Here is a 23,461-nt window from a genome sequence, read left to right on the forward strand (position 1 = left end):
CTGAAGCAGGTGTACCGAGACTGTCCAGGCAGAGCAACAGACAACTTCCCTTGCCCCCAATGCTGTCTTCTCTGAAACAGCTTTGTTCTGAAGCAAGTACACTATGAACCTCAGCCCACAGTCTGGCCTCTTACTTCACTATGATTAGCCACTGTGTTTTTTTCAGTGCAGAAATTTTGATCAGAGCTGTGTTGCGCACCATTTAATGTCTGTGTTAATGCAAAGAGCCTGCCCCATGTCCACAGGAGAAAGCTAAGCCACGTGGCATCTCAGAGGGCACCCTCTCAGAAGAACGCTGCTGAGCGTGTTTCATGGTTGCTTCCTCAATTCCCAGATGAGTGCTGTGTTCAAGTCTTTGCTTCGTTGTTCCATTCCCCCCTTTCCAAAGTTGTGGTGCCACGGATGTTATTTTGGAGTTGTAACAATTATAAATGTGCTGTCCAGGAAAGACTCAAGAGGAAAAGTCCTCGAAGACCTGGGACTCACAGAGGTGAGTCAGGAGTTGCCTTTCCATGTTGGTCAGGTGTTAGAAGGGAACAGGAGAAACAGAAATGACAAAGTGATGGGAAAGTCGCACAGGAAATTTCCAGGGCTTCAAGGAAGCCAAACTGAAAGCCTCCCTCAAATAAATAAAAATTAGCATCAGCTTCAGCGCATGGGAATAGGGAAATGGACCATTGAATTGTGGCATAGCTGTATGACAGCTGCTTAAGGATTTCACTAGCGTGTTCATGGCTACTAACAAAATAGCCCAGTGGTAGACTGCTCACCCAGCATGCTAGATGCCCTGGGTTCTCCGGTATTGGAAAAGGAAAAGATCAGGGGCTTTTTAAAGAGTTATCTAGGTTTAATCTTCATAGCACATGCAAATACAAAATACGAAATTGTATCTGCACTGCAATCCTAAGATATCCAGAAGCCTAGAGAAATGACTGGAATGATAAGGAGGCCTTTGTGGGGGATGAGGGGTTAGACTGGCGAATTATTTCAATTGTTTTTGTCTTTCTTTCTCTATCTCTGATACTTTAAAATCTCTGTGAGGAGCATGGAATACTGGTATGGATAATCAGAGGAAAACCGGTCAGTGTGGTTACGACTTGACTGAGTGGTCATTTAATGCTCACTGTTCACTTCTTTCCTAGCCATGGCAAATTCCAGTTTTGCACAGAAGACTTTCTTTCCTCCTGGGATAATGAGACCCGTGGTCCTACTTGATTCTCACAGCGTTCTGGGAGTGAGGCAGTAATGTGAGGAAACTGTGAAAACAGCAAAGGGCTCAGGCAAGCAGGACATATGGGCACCACGAGGCATCGTGATGGCCACAGTGTCTGTTTGCAAACCACTAGAGCATAAGGAACGAGAAACTGAGCACGCATGTCTGTGTTGCTAAGAATCAGAGCCTACAGGAAATGGAGAATGCGGTATGGCCAGCGCTTAGCTACACACTACAGGATGGCATCAGGGGAGCCCAGGTGTGGACCATGGCATGTGAGCAGCCACCAATCACAGGCTTTCCTTTAGGGAAGATGCCTCAGAGCATGTTACTGGCGTGGGTCCCGTAGCTGCCTCTGGAGCTGATGCCCACTCTGCCTCATTCATTGCAGAGCTGGTGAGGGAGGTACCACAGCAGGAGAATCCAGAGACTGTGCTGAGTTTCATCAATTACCCGTGAACTTCAGTGTAGTACTAGGGACTGGGCTGGGGTAAAGATTCCATTTTTAATCCCTGTTGGAACCCCCCAGGAAGCCTCTCATTTTCATACTATTTGCTTCTTACCATGTTTGATGGTTAGTTTTGATTAATATGTTGAGTAGATTAAAAAAACATCTATGGAATTAGCAAGACACATCTCTCCCTCTCTTTCTCTCTGTTTGTGTGTGTGTGTGTGTGTGTGTGTGTGTGTGTGTGTGTGTGTGTGTGATTGTGTTTCTGGAGAAAATTAGATCCCGAGGCTTTGACTTACTCAATGAATTAGTCCTTTGGGAGATACTTAATATGGCAGCATTATTAGAAGGTCATTAAAGTAGAAGGTGGAGCCAGGTTGCAGGACATGGCTCTGAGAGGTGTCCCTGGGAGCTGTGTCTGCCCTGGGCTCTCCTTGTGTTCTCCTTCACTCTGACCATCTTGTTGGAAAAATTAAAAACCAAAAACCCCACCAGTGATTCTCACTAACTCACACACCCTCAAATACTGTAAGAATGTCCCTGAAGGCACTCTGAACCCAGGCCTCTGAGTCTCCTGTCCATCAAGAAGTGATGGCCATATGCTCCTGCCACTGTGATGTTCTGCCCAGATACATGGGGCTGGGCAGCCATGAATGAACCCTCCAAGGTCATGAACTCAAAAATCCATTATTTCCCTCATGTTGTCTGTCAGGTACACTAGTCACCATGACAAAAAGTGACACACCCTACACACTTCGTTTCTTATAAACTATACACATCCTTCCCCTAAAGACCCCGAACTGACAGATGGGTGTGCCACCAAGTGCAGGTATGCCTTAACATTTGAATGTGAGGCCTGCTGTCCTAGCAGCAACAGACCTGACAATGCAGCTGCCTGAGGGTTGTCAAGGCAGATACAAACATAGCTGACTCAGTCAGAGAGCCTGTGTTTCACTGTGGGTTACTGAGTTGAACTATATACTGCCTCCCCAGCATCCCAGGAACTGGCTATCTAAAGGTCTGTAGAGACAGTGAGAAACACAGGCATATTTAACAAAATAATCTTGGTCCTTCAACTCAAAGAGCTGCCTGCAGGAAAAAGCCCGGAGGGGCAGTTGGTGGGTGCCCAATGGTGGGGTGGGGTGGGATGGGGTAGGAGGCTCAGTCAGATATGGCAGCTGAGGACTGGGAAGGTGGGAGGATGAGACTTGGAGCCCCACAGCCCATCTGTGACATAAGACCTAGGGCCTTTGCCATGAAGGAGCAGGACAAAACTTGACGCTTCAGATAGAAAACACACATAGAAGCTTCTAATGGACTCCATGTTGCTGAACCGAAGCTCTGTGTTATCCCATTGTTCTGCCCCTGGGGCGGAGTTAGAGGCCAAGGTAGCCAGAACTGCTGCTGGGATCACCATGCGTCCCCTCTGGGCAAATGTGGGTTAGGGTCTCTCACAGGAGGGGCTACTCCCACAGGCTCGGCATTCCACTTTCCGACCACTATAGGCTTGTAGCCAGATCACCATGCGAAAATGCTTTCGTCAGTCTAGTTCAGACGTCATAGCCTCCAGCTAACCTATTACATGTACTTTTGGGTTTGTAGAAACTGGTAGCCATTTCAAGCCATTTACTAGAACTGCAAACCCGTTTCTCTCCCTTTTCTGTCCAATATGACAGATATTTACTGAGTGACTGGCCATTTCTGAATGTCATTGTTAAACCAGTTTTTTCTTCATTACTTTGATGTTTCAGGTTCTAAATATGTGTCAGCATACCCTGCACCCCTATGAATCACAGGAACTTGGTAATGAGCCCCTCATTCTCATTCTCAGTACTTACACTGTGATCTAACAATGTGGATAGAGAACCCATGAGCAACAATAAAGGTAAATAAATAAATAAAGGTAAATTCAATGTTGCCAATCTTATAACCACTTTTAAATGCATCTGGTTTTGGTCTCATTTCCTTTTGAGGACACAGCAGTGCTGTTGAAGGCTGTCATGGGACCAGCAATGTGTTTATGAAATAGCAGTGATCTACTGATCGATTTATCTGGGCTGTCTTTGGAAATTAAGAATGCTGTCAAGGCAAGACTGTTGGCTGTCTTCGTTGTCATCACTTTACTAGAGAGGTGTTAAGTTGAGATGATTGGCCCAATGTGGCTTTGTATATAGGCTGGGCAGGCATGAGCTGGATGTTTATCTTCGCAGCCCTTCAATGCATTCACATCTGTTTGTGAGAATAAGCAAACACATGAGCTATGAGTGTGTATTGGCTAGTTTTCCATCACTAGAGTTAAAGGCATGAAATAATTAGTAAGAGAAACATTTCATTTTGGTTCGCCACTCTGGAAGTTCCATTTTAAGATGAGGTGGGACCATCGTTTTGAGCTTCCGGTAAAGCCCCTGATGGCAACCGTGGGAGCCTGTGTCAGAACAAAACATTCATATCAGAAGTCAAAGTTCAGAGAGAGCTAGAACAGCCAGGATCCCACAGCCCCTCGGGACATACTAATTGTGTTCTTGTTGTTATGACGAGGATCCCACAGCCCCTTGGGATATGCTAGTTATGTTCTTGTTGGTAAGACCAAAAGCAACTCAAAGAAGAATTTGTTCTGGCTTGTGGTTTAAGTTAGAGTTTGAGGGGTCACGTTCCACCACAATAGGGAAAGACATGGGATAGGGTGGGGAAGACATGGCAACAGGAACAGGAAACAAGCTACCTCACCTCTGTGTCAGGAAGCAGAGAGTGACCAGGAAGTAAATCTGAGCTATAAAATTTCAAGGTCCCATCCCCATGCCCCACTTTCTCCAGTGCTGTGTCACCGGCTGGGTACCATGGGCTCTGACCCATGAGCCTATGAAGGATATTTCACATTTGAACCACAGCAGGTGGATGCCCTCAACAGTCTAAAGACTGATTACAGTTCCCCTTCCTAAGGAGCCACAGCACCTCCCAAGAGTGCACCCTGGGGACCAGCCTTGACACATAGAGTCATATAAACCACAACAGAGAACACAGGCAGATTACTGACTATTGTCCAGATTGAGCCACACATGTGTGAAAGAGTTCAAAGAAAAGACACGGTCAGTGGCATCAGAAGACTGGGTACCAGGAAAGTCTGGTATTGACGAGAGACTTCTCTCTGTCTTCCACCTTGTACAGGCTCTAGTAGGCACTCGGTGGGCATAGAACTTGTACAGTGTGACTCTGTGTCCTGACTGCTGGGGGATAATCCTTCTGTACGCCATGAATATATATTACTCTCATTGGTTAATAGAAAAACTGACTGGCCAATAGCAAGGCAGGTGGGAAAGCCAAATTGAAAATGCTGGGGAAAAGAAGGGTGGGGACAGCTGCTGGGGACAGGTAAAGCCGCAAGCCACACGGCAACACATAGATTAATAGAAATGCATTGATTTAAATGGAAGAGCTAATTAGTAGTAAGCCTGAGCTATTAGCCAAGCATTTATAATTTATACTCAGCCTCTGAATCAGTTAAGTGGGAGATGGTGGGCAGGAAAGAAACATCTGGCTATACCTGACTCTCAGGAAAGTGTTCCTTGGTGATGATGCAAAATCTCCTGGTGCAAAATATACATGATCTCTTGGCAAATCAAAGAATGCAATTTCAGTATTATAAGGTAGTTCTCTCAGAGATAAATGTTCGGTTGGGGATGTATATATGTTTAAGGACTTGGGTTTTGGGCCCATACATTGTATATCACGGCATGCCTAGGAGACAGTTTGAGAATCCAAGATCTTGGGGAAGCCTAGCCATGAGTGAAGTGACTTCCTCCTCTGGGCTTCAGGAATGATGTGAGACTCTGGAAAATAACTTATACTCAGACTTCTTGGAAAATGCAGAGAACATCCTCCAGAAATGATCAATGAAATCTCTGAACTCGTAATTAAATTTCTCAGAGCAGCAGAGTCACTGCCACACCATCTACATTTGTGACTTTCAGGGCACTGAAACAACCTCAGTCTCTTGAGAATGTTTTATGCTCCAACTAAACTCGGTTTCAAAAATACTCTTTTGCTTTCTATAAAGCAATATATTTTATTTATGGAAAGTTGGAAAAGCATAAAGAAAATGAAAATAGATTTTAATTTAGTAATACTTTAAGTCCTGAGTCAGAGATGTCTGTAGTTAACATTCTGACACATGCTGGTTTTTCTTTGAATGACATATTTTATACAAATATTTGCATTGTATATTTCTATTTTGAAAATGAATTTCCCCTAATATGCTATTTACTCTCCTATCTCATCTTTAATGGGTGTATAATAGTTCACTGTATGACTAAACCACAGTTTATCTGCCCTCCATTAACACTGCAGTAATTCCCAGGTTTTAATAAGTGGCAGTGTTCTCATCACCATTCATGACATTTTCCTTACATCAAGGACATAACCTCCTATTATGCTATTTTCTGGGCCAAGAGATTCATGTATTTAAAGATTTATTTTTGTTATGTGTGTTTGTATTTTGCCTGCATGTATGTATATATATATGCACTGCATGTGTGCAGTCCCCACGGAGGTCAGACGAGAGCATTGGATCCCTTGTAACTGTAGTTACAGATGGTTGTAGGCCACAGAGTGCAGTTCCCACAGAGGTCAGACGAGAGCATTGGATCCCTTGTACCTGGAGTTACAGATGGTTGTTAGCTACAGTGTGGGTGCTGAGAACCTAACCCAAGACCCCCTGCAAGAGTAGCAAGTGTTCTTAATCACCAGCCATCTCTCTAGCCCCAGATTTAGTCTTTAAAGTTTTAATAGGCAGCTTCCGTGTTCGTCTAAGGCTGTGTTAGTTTATAGTCTCAGCAAAAGCGTATGAACTTCTATTTCTGCTCTTGGCACCAGTGAACCCAGTCACTGAGAACTTTGAACTCACTTGTTTGAACGAGTTGGTCAAAACACACTGGTTATTCTCACTCTCTTTGTGTGAGCTGCCTGTTCATCTTTCCCCCCATCTTCCTCTCAGATATTTGTCTTTCTTACTCGTTTGCCAGAATTCCTTCAGGGCACTGGGCTCTGTGGTTCATGTAAAATATATTTTTCTACTTTATCATTTGCATTTTAGGGAAGTTTTTGACACATAAGTTTTTAAGTTTTTTTTTATGGAAAAACCATCTGTTTTCTTTATGCAGGCTGTCTTGCTATGTATGTTTAACACTGGGGCCAGCAAGATGGCTCAGTGGGTGGAACACTTGCTGCCAAGGTTGGTGGTCTATGGCCAGTCTCCAGGGCCCACAGTGTGGAGGAAGAGGACTAATCGGCTGTCCTCGGGTCTCCATGCACTCACTGTGGTACATGTCCATGTATAGCTAGAAGTATTCTCTGTCCCTCTGGTCCCCCTGTACCTGTTTTCCAATGCCCACCTGTTCTCAAATCCACTTATGAAATAACCACTCTGAGGTTTATTATCAGTTAAAATTGTTTGGCCAATGGTTTAGGCCTCTTACTGACCAGCTCTAACTATAAATTCACCCATTTCTAATAGTTTATGTTTTACCATGAGGCTCATGGCTTGCTAGTAATGTTTGAACCTCTTTTGGCAGTCCCTGACTCCGCCTACTCTTTCTCTCTACCTCTGTTCAGATTTCCCACCTGGCTTTACTCTGCTAACCCATTAGCTGAAACAGCTTTATTCATCAACCAATAAACGCAACACAAATGCAGAAGGGCATCCCTGTGCATCATCCATGCACACACATGTACATGTAGATCAATAAATCACCTCCTCAAACCTGTACTTTTAGTTCATATGGTTTTAGTTTTTATATCTGGATCTTTGCTATATATCTGAGAGGCATGACTCTAACTTTAGAATTCTCTCTCTCTCTCTCTCTCTCTCTCTCTCTCTCTCTCTCTCTCTCTCTCTCGGATTAACTATTTATTGCAAATCCATGTAGTGATTATCTGTATTTTCCTTGCTAACTTGGCTATGTTTTACAAAGTGATAAATCTTCAGAGACTGTGTGTCTATTTAGTGAGTGCTTACTTTGGTCTCATGGTTTATTTATCCCTGGGGCTCTTACTACTCCTCATTATTTCTCTTTGCAAATATTCTCAGCCATTTTTTTTCAGTTGAAGTGTGACATTATTTTATTAAGTCTGTGAACTTTCCTCAAGTCATACTGGAGTGCTAACTGGCTTTGAAATGGATGTAGAAGGTAATCTGGGACAGTAAACACACCTCGAGCACTGGCTCTCTCCAGGTTATTGGATAGCTCCTCGAGCTTTTTTGGTTTTGTTTTTTGAAGTTTGGTGTTGTTAAATTTTAGTTTTATTATGTTTTATTTTTCCAGACATGGTTTCTCTGTGTACCTTGGATGACCTAGAACTTACTTTGTATTCCAAGCTGGCCTCAAATTGGCAATGATCTATTTGCCTCTGCCTCCCAAATGCTGGTATTACAGGTGTGTGCCACCAATGTCCGGCTTCCCCCAGGGTTTTTCAAATTTTCTTCAAAGACTCCATATTGTTCTATAGTTTGCTTCATATGGGACTTCCTGTCATTATTTATTGTGTATTTATCCTGGAGGTTTAGATGGATTCTACTGTACATGGAGCAGTACTTGCCTTACAGTTTCCAACTGGTTATATTGGTGGTGATATAAGAATGCTTTAGGGCCAGGCAGTGGTGGGGCACACCTTTAATCCCAACATTGGGGAGGCAGAGGCAGGTGGATCTCTGTGAGTTCGAGATCAGTCTGGTCTACAGAGTGAGTTCCAGGACAGCCAGGACTGTTACACAGAGAAACCTTGTTCCAAAAAGAAAAAAAATGCTTTTGAAGTATGTGTAAAAAGAGTATTGAACTATGTACATATAGTATATATAAATGTCTCTCTGTGTGTGTATATATATGTATAGAGAATATATATATATATATATGTATATATATATATGGAGAGATTTATACTAATTACCCCACTGAGGATTTTTATTCATTTTAAACAATATATATTGATGAGAGACAAAAAAGGAAAGAGTGGGCCCTCCCAAGTGGACACTTCTGTTCTTTAAAGCATAGCACATGTATCAGTAGCAACCCTTGCTTCTGTGACATCCTTAGATCACTTTCCCTTGGGGCTGCAGATAGAATTCTTACAATAGCATGTGCCAAATGAGATAGAAGCCAGCCCTCATGTCCAGGACCTCACCGATGCCCTCATACCACCTCTTGAACTTGAATAGAAGCATGTCAGATTTCCTGGTGGTGACACCAAACAGTAACCTGCCACAGCATGGTGTTCAGTGCCCACCGCTTTTCTTTGTTCTCTTCTGCTTGTCGTACAATAACAGAACACTGGCAAGCTGTGCTGATCTCTATCTGTGTACAGGAGCCATTCTCTCTGACGGTGCAGAATCTACCCCCACAGAGTACAAACACAGGCAAATATTTGGAGCTTTGGCCTTCAGAACTGACTTTCCATTTACACAGCACAGCAGTTTTGTGTGCATGTGTGCAGGGGAATCTGACATTTGAGGAAAATTAAATTCTACAAGGACAAAGGCACTTTTCTTTCTTTTATATTCAAGGACAAGGCTTTGTATCCAATTGGAAAAGAGTGCCCCCCCAAAATAAGATCATCATTAATTTTCATTTGTTATGAGCATATATTAGATTAGCTTGGCTAGTTAAACTAAAAGGGTTGTCACAACTAAGCATTTTCTTTCTTTCATCTTTAGCTGCAAAAATTAATGATTTTTATGCATAAACATATATACAATACATATTGTCCTCTGGGATCTGAGGAGCCTCAGAGAGACATGCCTTTGATAGCTGTGGACATTGTAGCATCAGGCGGTATGAATCATAGCATCTCTGAACAATGGGAATCCACACTTGCCTGAGTGTCTTAGCTCCTCTTCTGTTGCTGTGACAGACACCACAACCAAAGCAATTTACACAAAAGGGGTATATTGGGCTTACAGTGTCAGAAGGTGAGTCTGTGACCATGGCAGCAGGCAGGCAGTCATAGCGTTGGGGCAGTAGCTAAGAACTTCTATCTTGAGACACAGCCAGAAAACAGAGAGAGCTAACTGGGAATGGCACAGACTTTTGAACCTCAAAGCCTGCTCCCAATGACACAGCCCTTAAGGGGACACACATCCTAATCATTTCTAAACATTTCCAAGTGGGGACCAACTATTTAAACATTATGAGCCTATGGGAGCCATTCTCATTTAAATCACCACACTGAGGCCTAGTCTCACTAGATAAAAAATAAAAATCACACTGATAGTATTCTGTGTTTCTGTTTTCTGGAACTTAAGATTCCAATATTATCTTTAGAAATATTTCAGTTTACAGTCGCCGAATTAATTGCGAACATTGGCATTTCCCACTCCACCAGCTTGCCAAAAATACCACGTGCTGGCATTCCATCAATTTCACAACATATACATGTACAGAATCTTTCATGAATAGGTTGATGTAATAAATACATTCTCACCTAATATTGATAATGTAGACCACAGCTGTAGTCTTCCATGACGGTTTTCACACTGTGTCCTTAGGAGGATGGTGCAGAGGACTAAGACACTGGGCCCATCTCAGTCAACCAAGTGCATCACGCCTGCATATTGCATATGTGGAGGTTATCTGTAAAAGTTTTCTTTCACAATATCCCAGACAAAAAGCTGAAAGCCAGACTTGGACTGTTTTGGCGGTGCCGACTTTCCGTGACTTTTGTATCTTTGTGCAGCATTGACATCTCAGCCAATGGCGTTGCTTCCTTCCTCTCTATCACCACCATTCTTAGTCAACCACGTGACCAGCTATGAGTCTCCAGCATTTAGAAAAGTCCATCCTTGGTGCTGACCACCCAAGAGGAGTATGTTTAGGAGTAAAGTCAGTCTCTCTCCCGCGTCTTCTCCCTCCCTTCCTCCCTCCCTCCCTCCCTCCCTCCCTCCCTCCCTCCCTCCCTCCCTCCCTCCCTCCCTTCCTCTCCCTTCCCCTGCCCCCCCCCTATAGTTTCCAGGTAAATAAACTTTTTCTGCACAGTGTTCGTCAGTACCTAAAAACAAGCGAGCGAGGACTTCGCCAGGCTTAAGTAGCATATTGTCTGGCCTGCCCGCAGGTTTATCCCACCTACGGAGGAATGTGTCACCAACAGTCATGATTTCCAAACTTTCACGAGTGCCCAAATCCCATGGGGATCTTTGAAAATACAGGTACCAGATAAGGTGACTCGGGATGGGGCAGGCACCAAACTGATTCATTGCAAACAAGCTCCTTTTAATTACCAAGACGGCTGGTTCGCGCACCACACTTAGAGTCGTTTTTCTGCCTCCCTGCTATTAATATATGGATTTTGGGATTCTTGTTTGTGAAGGACTGGCCTGTGCATTGGGGGGATATTTTACAGTATGCTGGCAACCGTGCCAGTTGCCAGGAACACTACCTCCTACTTGGGACAATTAAAAATGTCTCCAGGTATTTTTACATATCCCTGTGGGCAGAATCGCCCCTGGATGATAACTACCTATGCCGAGTGATCCTGACCATTGGCCAGGTGTGAGCTGATCTGTAGCGTGACTTGTTTGTGTATTTAAATGATCGAAACCCTATTGTCTGAATTGATCTGCCCTTCCCTAGAGTATAGGCCACAAAGGACAGGGGACATTTCCCGTGCATGCCCCTAGCCACAGCACCCAGGAGACTGTTGGGTGGCTCGTGAACCTCTATTGGATATTGAGATTTATTAAATCCATGGCTATGTTATGGCAGTGAATGGCTATATTCGACACTGCGGTAGCATCTTGTGGACTGGAGTATGAAGTCCCATTTGCCCCGTGCCCTGTCTTCACGCTGACTAAACTCCCGTTAGCAAAGACTCCCACTGCTCTGGCGGTTGCCCCGTCAGTAAGTTAATGGTCTGTGAAACTTCAGCGCACCAGGGAATGCCACTCCTCCAGATGAACCCTTCAGCTGGGGAGATAATCTTTCTCCACATCTTCAAAGGTGACATTTTTCTCCTGTAGTGTAAGACAGCAGAGTCCAGTTACCTATAGCAGTTTGGGCTAGAAATCAGCACTATGGGATCAAATGGGTCCTTCATGTAAGCACCCTGCTCCCTCAGGAGAAAACAATGGCTTCCCTTTCGAAGACAGGCTTTGAACAAGCAGGCAGATGTTAAGGAACAGTTTCCAGAAACAACTGGCTAGCCCAGGATTTCTCTTTCACTGAGACCTCATTCAATGTTAGTTTCCCATTCCTGAGTACGCGTGGCCACCCTCTCCTTCCTACCCTCAGGACCCCTAAGTCTTTGCCCACTGTTCTGACTGCAAGGCTGGTGCCAGACATGGATGCACAAATACACATTATCATTTTCACCCCTCTGCCAACAACTCAGCCATTAGGAAAAGGGGCCTTTGTGCTTGTAAGTCATTTCAGGCTTTTGTGCTTTCCTTCAGAATGCGTGTGTAAAATGCCCTTGGGAAGGAGTAGTTCCTTAAGCTTACAAAGCCGCTGACCATTTGTACCCCCAAATTTTAGCGCTCTCCAATGATTAGCTATTGTAGACTTGATTGTTCTTTCCCAGGAGCTGTGTTTAAGGCACAAAGAACATCTCTCAGAAACAGAAGTGCGATTGTTGCACACGCACACACAAAAAGTCCCACAGAGAATAATTGGGGATTAAACCAGAACACTGAACTCCCCCTTTCAGCCTGTATGCTGTGTACCTGGGGCTGCAGATGTTGCTGAAAAGCTCAAAGGGGGACAAGCTTTGTGACCAGCCACCACTTCAGTCCAAACACTGAAGGAAAACTGTGTCTTTAGGTTAGTGCTTGAAGCCCCATGTGTCAAGGGCACCACATAGAAGTCCAGCAGAGTTCAGTAAATAGATAAACACAGTGAGATCCCATGGGGGCCAGCCATTTTCACAAGAGAAGCCTGAACTGGGCCTGAAAGTTGAGATGATCTCCACCCCAGCGCAGGGACCACTGTGCATATGGCCCAGCCCTGCAGCAGCTGGCTCCTCTGGAGCACACAGAGGGGCTACAAGGTTTGCAGCGTGAACTCCATGTAAGACAGCAGTGGGCAGAGCAGCCTGGGGGCTCTGAGGATCCTGTGGACATTTAGAAAGCTACTCCAGGGTCACTGGGGATGATGAATCCGATTCCAAAGGCCCAGGAAGATGAGACAGGAGGCTTGTGACTCGGCAGGCAGCCATGGGAGACCTTCTAAGCCACCCGGGTCCCACCCAGCGCCTGTGACGCAGGGTCAGCCCTTTGTAAATACTGTCTCATTGATAATTTTTGTTATTATTATTTGCTTTCTTCTTTATAGGTCCTCTGATTCTCCCATCAGTCCATGGCATAGTTGGGTTCTGAATTGGGTCTTCCGATATTTCAATTTTTAATTTTTTTATTTCATTATTATTATTACTACTTAGTGTATCAGTTTCTAATTACCTATTCAATGGGTTTTAGGGTTTGGCTAACTGCTTAAGCTATAGTTTACCATCTGTTGAATCCTAGTTTTCGGCTCACTTTGTAACAAGTTTCATCTTTCTGAAAGGAGTGCTGTGGAGATATAAGATCAATTGGATCTATTGTGAGGAGCGCTCACAAAGATTCACTTTGTCAAGCTGCTGTGCAGGGCAAATCTTGTTACATGGTGCTGCGCAGGGCTAAGCTTGCTACATGGTGCTGTGCAGGGCAAATCTTGCTACATGGTGCTGTGCAGGGCTAAGCTTGCTACAATGTGCTGGCTGGTGCTGGGTGCTTTGCCATCTCTGCTTTTTACAGTATTCACCTTGGGGATGCAGCTTCAAAGCTTTGTGGGTGAAATTAACACAGATATTTGATTGAGTTTCTTTGTAACTGATCTTCTAGCTTTTTTAAACTCATGTTTGCTAGAGCTAAATATATCCAGTCCATGTCACAGCTGACATAAACTACCAGATTATTTTAGGCCTCCAAGCCACACAGTTGGCATTCACAGAGATCTTCCCTCCTCATCAATGTGCTTTGAGTCTTGTTCTTTCCTCCTGGTGCTCAGGGCAGCCACAGTGGCACGGTCCCTGCCTTCTCCATCCTCCATTCTGAGTCCTCTTCCCGCGATGCACACTGGATGCTGCTGGCTTTAGCATCACTTGATAGGGAGATCACCAGGGTAGCATGTTTGGGGAGGGTACCAAGAGAGTATCCAGGTTGGCAAGGCAACCAACCTATGGCCCCAAAGTTGGCTTCACGGTTATCTAATGGTTCTAAGCAAGAGGCCCAGTTCTGAGAAGCGGTAAAGGGGTGAACGGTCCTGTTGTTCCCATCATGACCTTCCTTGAACTCTCCTTCATCTCTGTTTGTTTGCACCCTGCTGGTGGAACTTTCATTTTCCACGTGTAGCCAATGGAAGCAACAGCTCTAAAGCACTCCTTACCACTGGGGTGGGCATCTCACTAACACAAAACTCGAAGGCTATCACACAGCCTCTAGCGCATTCTCTCTGTGAGGAGAAGAGTTCAGCTCACCAGGTACCATCAGTGTAGCTAAGCTTGCATGAGTGGCTAAGGTGGCTGGGTCTGTTTAGTGGTGTGTCTCTGAGTGAAGCCACGTTCACCATGGACCTAGGTTCTAAGGCTTGAAGTGCAGGGGTCACTGGAGAATTGGGCAAAATGTAGCTTCCTATGCCGTGTTTTGCATGAGCTGAGAGCCCTCTTCTCTGATGAACTGTTGCATAAAATAAATGCTGTGTGGACCCCAGGCCATTGGTTGTCATCCTTGGCTACTGTTTAGCGTATCTGGGAGGAGCCTTTTAAATCTCCATGCCTGATTCTGCTCACCCCAATGAAATCGGATTTCTAAGGCCAACTCCAGGATACCAGTAGTTTCAGAACTTTTCAGACAACAGTCTAGACTGTGTGGAGGGCTTGTGTTGATGATGTCACTGATGCCTACCACGTTGGGAATCGGCTAAGTATGCTGTGTATGATAATGGGTGTGAACGAAAATGAGGATCTACCTTCAATTCGCCAGCTCCAGAGATTCCTGGGACCACGCCAGAGTTTTAGCAAACGCCCTCAAAGGGTTCTTGCTGTTCTCTTTGGCTCCCCAGATTCTTCTTGGCTGGCCTAGCAGGGCTGTGGGGAGTAAGCCTGTGAATAAAGCTGGAACAGACCTTCCTCCAGAGCTGGGATCTCAAGAGTCAGTATGTGATGTGTGCGGGGGTGGGGTGTAACCAGCTGCCTGGTGATTCTCATGTGCGACCATGGTATGGGACGTCCTTCTGTCTATGTGTTGCTTTTATTGGTTAATGAATAAAGAACTGTCTTGGCCCTTAGCATGGGAAAAGGAAGGTGGAGTCAGAGAGAGATTCCATGGAGCCACCAGAGATAGACTGCTGAAATTTGCTTGTAGGCCACGACCTCGTGGTGATATACGGAATAATGGAGGTGGGTTAAATTAATATGTAAGAGTTAGCCAATAAGAAGCTAGAGCTAATGGGCCAAGCAGTGATTTAAATAATACAGTTTCTGTGTGGTTATTTTGGTTCTGGGTGGCCGGGACAAACAAGCAGCCTCCTGCTACACAACCAGAGAGAAGAACCCAACTGTGAGATCAAAGGAAACTTTAAAAAAAAATAAGACTCAGGGGCCAGTTCTGGGGACAAAGGTGCTTGCTACCAAGCCTGACAGCCTGAGTTCGAACTCTGGGAAGGAAAGAACTGACTTCCTTGACTTGTACACACACACTCACACATGCACATATATACTCACACACACTTACACACATACCATACATACACACACTCACACATACATGCTCACACACAAACATATACACATACACACACACAAACATACACATACACACACACACACACACACACACATGATATGCTCACTCTCCCTCACATACAAATAAATAATTGTAAATTCTGGGGGAGAAGAGATAAATTTGTATTTTATTTTAACATTTAAAAACTGGCTCTAAAAATAATGTCAAAAATATACAAGTGATTTTTTAAAAATATGCATTTAGTAATTTTTTGTGGAAAGAGATGTTTGTAAAATGGATATTTCTCCCCTATCACCTCACACTGGTACTTTTTAGGCTAATGGGCAAAGCAGGGAGATGCCTCAGCTAGGCTTGAAGAACTCAGCTCAAGAGGGAAAAGGAAGGTCACTGAGTCCATTGACAAGGCTGGCTGCTGTAAGGAAACAACACCATTCTAGGGTCCCGGCCCATGTTTAGTGAACTGGGAGCCAGGTCAGGAACCCCTGCTCTGCAGTCATTTGGGTACCTCCCCCACACTGTCTCCTACACATGCCTTGAGGAGGAAGGGTGGGCGTGACCCCATGGAGAGCATACTTCTGTAGTGGATCACAAACCTTCTCAGGCCTCTGACCAGAGCCCCCTCATCTGGTCTCTGGCCTGCATGAATAGGTTCAGAGTCTCCATTAAGCCACGGTTGCCTATGACAACACAGGGCAGTCAAGTGTGGCTGCTGCCCTAGGAATGCTGACCACAACTAGACCTGGTCCCTGAATCAGGTGACAGGGACCACAGGGCTGAAATGGTGTTCTGAAGGTGTGTGCTGTTTTTCCTTCTTTCTGTAGATATTGCCAACGGCACCAGTTCAGGGGGGTACCGCCCACCTCCCAGAACCAAAGAAGTCATCATCAATGGCCAGACTGTGAAACTAAAGTACTGTTTTACCTGCAAGATTTTCCGCCCCCCTCGAGCCTCCCACTGCAGCCTGTGTGATAACTGCGTAGGTGAGTAGGGCCCGGACGCTGCGCCAGCAGCAGTGCTAGGGTGCTAAATGGAGAGGAGCCGCTTTTCATGCGTCTACTAAAGGCTTGGCAGTGGCTGCCGTGCCAATGCATGTGTCTGTCTCCACTGAACACATTCACCATGCCTGCACTCACCACTCTCTTTCACGGTAGGTTGGTTTTGGTTGATTTTCTTTTTTTTTCTTTTAATCTTACCAAGATCTGGACCTTCTTTCCCAGCACATGGGCCTTTGTTCTTCCTGGAGTCGAGATAAGCAGATGCTTAAAATAAAGTTTTGTCAGTCTTGGGTCCCTTCATTGCAGCCAGCCCTGGGTCCCTCCATTGAAGCCCCGGGTCCCTCTGTGCAGCCCTGGGTCCCTTCGTTGCATCCCTGGGTCCCTCTGTTACAGCCCTGGGTCCCTCCATTGCCTGAGAGCTGGCTGCACACATGAAGCATATGCTTTGGGCATCTCCCTCCCCCACTACTCAGAGCTTCTTCTGGGGATGAGGAAGGCCTTGGATCTGAAGGAGGTAGAAACAGCCAACTTCCACATGGGGCTAGAGCTCAGATGGGGATGGGGTGGGCAGAGGGAAGATGTTATCTCGGAGGTCCCTGGTTGTGAATAATCCTGCTACTGACCCTATACCAGCTTCTGCAACTGACTTGGGTCCCAGACCCTAATGTTTGTGGCCAGGCTTCTTGTCCCTTTAGGCTGAGAGCTGGTCAGTGTGGCTATAGGCCATCTTCATCTTAGGCATAGCTCCTAAAGAGAGAGGGTGACAACAAAGACAGGGTAAAGACTGGCCACATTGCGGAAGACTGCAGTTCCCCAGTCCTGTAGCCTGCCTCCACAGAGGTGAAAGTGGAAAGTTGGCGCCCTTGTACCTGGAAGGAGATGGGTACCCTTGGGACAATGTCTCCTTCAGTAACATATTATTGATTCCCAACGCTGTCCTCCAGTCTCAGAATTTGTAGTCTCGATTCTTCCTGAGAAAAATTAAACTTTACAAGGTTTAAACCCACTGCACCAAGATACCTTATTAATCTTCAATTCACTTTATCCTAACTTTAATAATCTGCAGTTTGATACAAGAGCTGTGTTTTCCCTGTCTGCATTTGTCTTGGTTCTTATTAACTTAAATTTCTGTTGGTTTTTGGTCCCCTACAGAGAAGCTTGGAATTTTCCTCTACCCTTCTTACGTAGTTGAGGCTGTGCTTGGGAGCCAGGGCTATGGCATAGTGTGGCCAGGCACCAGATGCCACCAGTGTGACTTAGACAAGCTACTTAAATTGTGCCATGCTTTCCTCATGTTTGTAGTGTGATGGTTGAAAGATGACACAGAGCAGTCGGAATAGTGCCAGGCTATGAGCAAGTGTTAGCTACTGCTGTTGCTGTTGTTCCTGCTGCTGTTACTGTTGTTACTGCTGCTGTTACTGTTGTTGTTGTTGTTGTTACTCTTGTTGTTACTGTTGTTACCGCCGCTGTTACTGTTGTTACTGCTGCTGTTACTGTTGTTCTTGTTGTTACTCTTGTTGTTACTGTTGTTACCGCCGCTGTTACTGTTGTTACTGCTGCTGTTACTGTTGTTACTGCCACTGTTACTGTTGTTGTTGTTACTGTTGTTGTTACTGCTGCTGTTACTCTTGTTGTTACTATTACTGCTACTGTTATAGCTGCATGTTTTTGAGTGACTTTCTCTAGGCAAGTCCTTGATATAACGCTATCCTCTGCTATTAGGACATCAGAACTCTACCCTGTCTTCCATGCAGGGTTCATGGGGGTCTCTATAAGGTCATGTGACTGATTTGGTATGATTTGGTACCCTTTGTAACAATGCCTAACTTGAGGACATTTGGAGCCAGACAGCATGGTGGCTTTGGTGTCATTCAGGGAACAGCCTGCAGGGCTGATGAGCAGCCTTGAGAGCCATTTCTTGGGTTGTCATTTTGACCCTCGGGTCTGTTACAGGATGGAATAGTCTGTCACTTTAGCACTCCTGTTAGTTTTCTTGTTCTCTCCTGTGTGCTTGCGGGGGGGCTGTTTTCCTAAGGTGTATTATGACAAATAAGAAATTGCAATCTACAAACCCAAAGGATCTACTTCCTTATCATTTGTGAAAAGTTCTTATTCATTTCCACACTTCCTCACTTTCACCAGCTTGTCTCAATCCTGTCTTCTGTCTCTGAGCTAGATCCACAATCGTGCTTAAGAAAAAATCCTTTCCCATATCATAGTGAATTATGGTTTGAAAATTCCTGTTGGGGTCTTGCCATTTCCTGAAAATTCATATAGTCATTCCCAGGACGGTCCCACATTGCCCATAGGTGTATGTATCTCTTTGAAAAGACTAATAAATTGGATGCAAGTCCCCTTGCCAAAATTATGTGTGAGCTTTTCCAGCTTGAGGCCTGTCTTCGCCATAGTAAAACCGTTGGAGGTAGAGTGCCCGCTGGTGGACTCTACCCGTTGTGAAAGCTAGAGTCACCAACACACAGCATACAGGAGGCAAGTGTGGCCCTTCTGAGGACTTGGTCACCACAGCAGCCTAGCAACCCACCTGCAAGCTTGTCAGTCTTCCATGACGGAAACAGAGAAGGGAAAGGGAAAAGAGAGGAAGTGGCAAGGTCTGGAATAGAAAAAGAAGCCCAGCCTAAGGGTACAAGCTCATGGGGTGTAAGGTTTGGTCCACAGTCCTGGGGCTAACCTTAACAAAGTCCCTTTGTGGAGGACAGGTGAGGTGACTAACAAGAAGTTGGTTTAAAATAAAGCTGTTAATTGTAATGTACATACGTGTGCGCATGTGCGTGCGCACACACACACACACACACACACACACACACACACACACACACATGCACGACACACACAGAGTCTTATCCAAGCCTACATAGCTTTGGAATTTTCCAGTTAGTTGTGCAACATTGGTCTTTGGCGTGACTGACGAGAGACCACAGAGCAGACCTCTTCATCTGGAAAACAGAATGGAAGACAGAAGTCTCCCACAAAGGAGTGTAATTGCAAGGTTGCTGCTAGTGGATTTTTAGCTAGAAGGTTTTTTTTCTCCCAAAACAGTTCTACTTTTTAAAACAAATAAAAAAGACAGTGTGTGTTGGAAGCCCCAGTTAAAATGCAGGCTCCCCTTCCCTGGTAAGGAGTGCCTTTGGGTCATTCCTTCCTAGACACAGTGGATAATTGCCGTCTTGCATTAGGAGAGTAGGTTGAAAATGCAGATTTCCAGGTTAGCTCAGAAAATTCTTTTTCTTTGTTAAATACATTTTAAATGAGAGCCAATTGCATTCTTCCTGAGGACTGAAGGGGGTGTTTTTTAAAGACTGGACGCTGATGAAACCATAGGAACAGCAGGCAGAACCTACTGACTCAAACCCAGGGCTGTGCTGTGCTCTAGTCACTCAAGAAGTTTTCTCAATATTCCCAACTGTTTTCAACCCTAAAAAACAAGACGAGCCTAATAGAGCTTATAAATTTCGTCTAAGAATTAAGCGGGGTCGTGCCCACTGGAGTACCCTGCTCAGATGTGGCATAGACGACAAAGGGGTCAGTAAGTATCACCACCAACGCTCCCACCCCATGTTAGTAGTGTTGCTCTCAGGTACCTTATTTAAACAAGATTTGGTGCCGAGGGTAGGGGCCCTCAGTCAGTGATGTGTTTGGCCCACAAGTGTGAGGACCTGTGTTCAGATCCCCAGCACCCATGTACAGAGATAGGTTCATGTCTCTAGCCCCAGTGGGGCTCACTGGCCAGCTGATCTAACTGAACTGGTGAACCCCAGGTTCAGTGAGTGAGCTTGTCTCAAAGCATGAGGTAGTGAGTGGTTGTGGAACTGACGTTGACCTTTGAACACATCAATGCATCCATCCACCCACAAATTTCTATACAACACACACACACACAGAGTTCATCCTGGTAGGCATTGGCAGTGCCTTTCTATCCTAATAGGACCCTGATGGTCTTCAGGAATAGACGAGGACATATTAATATCTTCTCTGTTTCTCTCACATGGTTGCTGTTTAGCTGAGGGCCTGTCTTTCTGTCTGTCTCTTTCTCTGAACCTTCCTCCTTTGCTTACTAGTTCCCTGGGTGTCAGCATCAGTCACTCCTGTAAACTGGGATAGAGTACTTGAGACTATCTGTTCATCCAGGCAATCTTGGGTTTTTTTTTTAACATGTGTTTGTGCCGGGGCCATCATGGGGTGCATGTGTGCCGTGGTATATGTGGGGAAATCACAGGACACCCTGCAGGAGTTGGTTCTCTGCCTCCGTCTGTGTCATGGGGATTGAACTCAGATCATCAGGCTTTGCGTCAAACACCTTTACCTACTGAACCATCTGCCGGCCCCACAAAACCTTTTTAAACCAGTATCCCGGGCCTGGATCCACCCTTGTTCGCTTCGGAGCTGTGTTCCCTCGGATCCTTAGGGTGGGGATGATAGGAGGGGCTAAGAAACAAAGCAAAGGCTCATGAGGTCCTCTCAAATTAGAGGTGGACAGCCTACATCCCCAAGCTCTCTCTACCTTGCCCTGACTGGCAACCCAAGTCTGTTCTTGCCTGGGCTGCATCCGTGTTAGAAGAGCCAGCAGCTTTCACCATTGTTACTGCTGCCTTGTTCTCAGAATTGGTTTTTTAATTTTTATATATTTTATGTGTATGGATGTTTTGCCTCAATGCTCACCTGTGTCACCTTGTGTCCCTGGTACCAGCAAAAGCCAGAAGAGAGCATTGTATCCCCCAAAAGCGGAGTTAGAGTTTTGAACCACTGTGTGGGTACTGGTAGTCAATCCTTGTCCTCTGGATGAACAACCAGTGCACTTGGCCACTGAGCCACCTCTCCAGCCCCAGACTTTGGTATTTTTAATACAACCTTAATTTGCAATAATGAGTGTTCCCTTGAAATTAATCACATGCCATGGACAAATTAATAAGGACGTTTTCTAACCATGAAGATGAAGGTTTATGAGGAAGCCTAGCTTTGCCTAGATGAAGGAATCTTAGCTACAAGCTAAGAATGACTTTTTGAAGATGCCTGGGTTCTTGACCCACTGTGTTCTGGGCTAAAGGACCTTCTCTGTACCCACAGTGCCACAACTGCAGGGGCTGAGAGGACAAAGGAGGTAGAGCACAAAGCCCTCGGGCTGTGCCAGGCCATGAGAACACCAGGCAGTGTGAGCCTCCTTCACACAAGGCAAGCCCTGGTCCATTGTTTTCTGTTCCCTTTGTCATTTCTGGCCAGCCTGACAACAGTGCCCAGAAGCCCTCTGTGGGGACTTTGCCTCCTGTTGGTGGTGTTTTAGGTAGGGCTTTCCCACCCTCCTTAAAGTCCTTTTGAAGCCCACCAAGTTCCCTCCCCTTTCTTTTCATGCTGCTCTCCTGGGCCCTTGGCCACACTTTACCGTTTACTCCCTCCTGTCCCACAATGTCCCCTCTTATTGCTCTTGTTGCTTGCTCTGTGGCATTAAGTCAGACTGTGGATGTCCTCGTGTGTGGCGTATACTCTTGCTGTATGCTAACTGCCACCGCCATTAGATCCCAGGTGTCGCTTCACCGTTGTCCCCAAGGTTTAGCCTGGCAGAGACTTGGCTTGGCAGCTGCCTTTAAATACAGGCGAGTGTTCTGCAGGTACTCCTTAGATATTTGGGTCTGGTAAGGGAGTAATAATCCTGACAGAAATCGCTCAAGGGGGATGGAGGGAGATGACATTTGTTTCCTCCTTGGAACCCAAGCACATGGGGCTTTACTTTGTGCCTCCATGTTTCCAGAATATCTCTGCATTTCACCAGCATTTCCTGAACATGTATGTGTCAGGCACTGTGGCTCTCTAGAGTCAGAGAGTAAAAATCTGTCCCCCAGAGACAGTATTTAAAGCAGAGCATCCATAACTGAAGGCAGAAAACATTGTGTCTTCTCATACTCACAGGTCAAAAAGTATCACTGAAAGTCGTCACCAAGTAACACTGCATAAAATATAGGAAGTAAACATTATTTGAAATTTTAAGTATAGTCTGGTATAAACATGACAGTAGTGAAAAATAGCATACCCCTTTTATTTTTATCATTTGGATCAACAGAATATAAGAAAATCAAGGATATTAATAAAAGATGATAAATATGTTGAATTTATTTCTATGGGATGTACTTGTCATCCTCAACTGTTCATAAAGCATGAATAGAAATGAATCACACTAGGCTTCAAAGAAATCTCTAAATTTTTAAAAGCAGAAAATGTGCCAACCACATCATTTGATGACCCAGCCCCCACCAAATCAACCACAGAGATGCAGGTACAAGCAGCCAAACATAAAGTTTTGAAGAAAGCTTTTCGTCCACTCTTGGGTGGCACTCCTCGTTGCTACAATTGTAACATATGTAGAAAGTGACAATGGAAAAACACAAAAGAAAGCTGTACCACTCAGAACTGTAATTTTTAGTAATACAATACTTATTCCTCAAGAATTTCAAGCATGTATACAATGTATTTTGATTTTATTGACTTCCCTTTCTCCCCAGCTTCACATTTTCTTCTTTTCTAATCAGTATTGCACATAGACACACGGGTGTGGGCTCATCCACTATAGCATTTTCAGACTACAAGGGGCCTCACCCCTGGAGAAGACTCCTCCCCCTAGCCCATTACCTCTCATCCCAGGCTGGGGGCTTGTGTGGTGCTCCTGTATCACACATGAAGGCTGACTGACCTGACACTGTGCAGGAACCACAGCTATTGGGGATTCGTGGACTCAACGGTCCTGTGGGCAGTTTCCCCAGCCCCTGGCTCTCACAATCTGTCACACACACACCCTTCCTGAACCTGACGTTCACTATTCCCTGAACCTTGGATAGTGGTTGTGACACAGAAGTCCCGGCTATGCCTGAGCACTCCACAGCCTCTTATTCTCTACACTGTGGTCAGTTGTAACTCTGCATCAACCCACTTCCGCTGCACAGAGATGCCCCTCTCATGCACCTGAGAGCTGCACTGGTCCATGGGGGAGAGAGAGGTGAATTTCGGGGCAGTTTGATACTGTGTCCATTTAGTGAAAC

The 23,461-nt window shown here is 45.2% G+C and overlaps 1 protein-coding gene across 2 annotated transcripts in view; it reads left to right on the forward strand.

Moving 5' to 3' along the window:
- Positions 1 to 23,461, forward strand: part of Zdhhc14 (zDHHC palmitoyltransferase 14) — a 247,066-nt gene that overhangs the window by 170,198 nt on the left and 53,407 nt on the right. For both annotated transcript variants that reach the window (XM_075950352.1, XM_075950350.1), the window contains exon 3: positions 16,245 to 16,403. In XM_075950352.1, coding sequence (XP_075806467.1) covers positions 16,245 to 16,403 — 159 coding nt within the window. The remainder of the gene's footprint in view (positions 1 to 16,244; positions 16,404 to 23,461) is intronic.

The sequence above is a fragment of the Microtus pennsylvanicus genome, chromosome 1 (genome assembly GCF_037038515.1).
Source record: "Microtus pennsylvanicus isolate mMicPen1 chromosome 1, mMicPen1.hap1, whole genome shotgun sequence".
Classification (NCBI taxonomy): Eukaryota; Metazoa; Chordata; class Mammalia; order Rodentia; family Cricetidae; genus Microtus; species Microtus pennsylvanicus.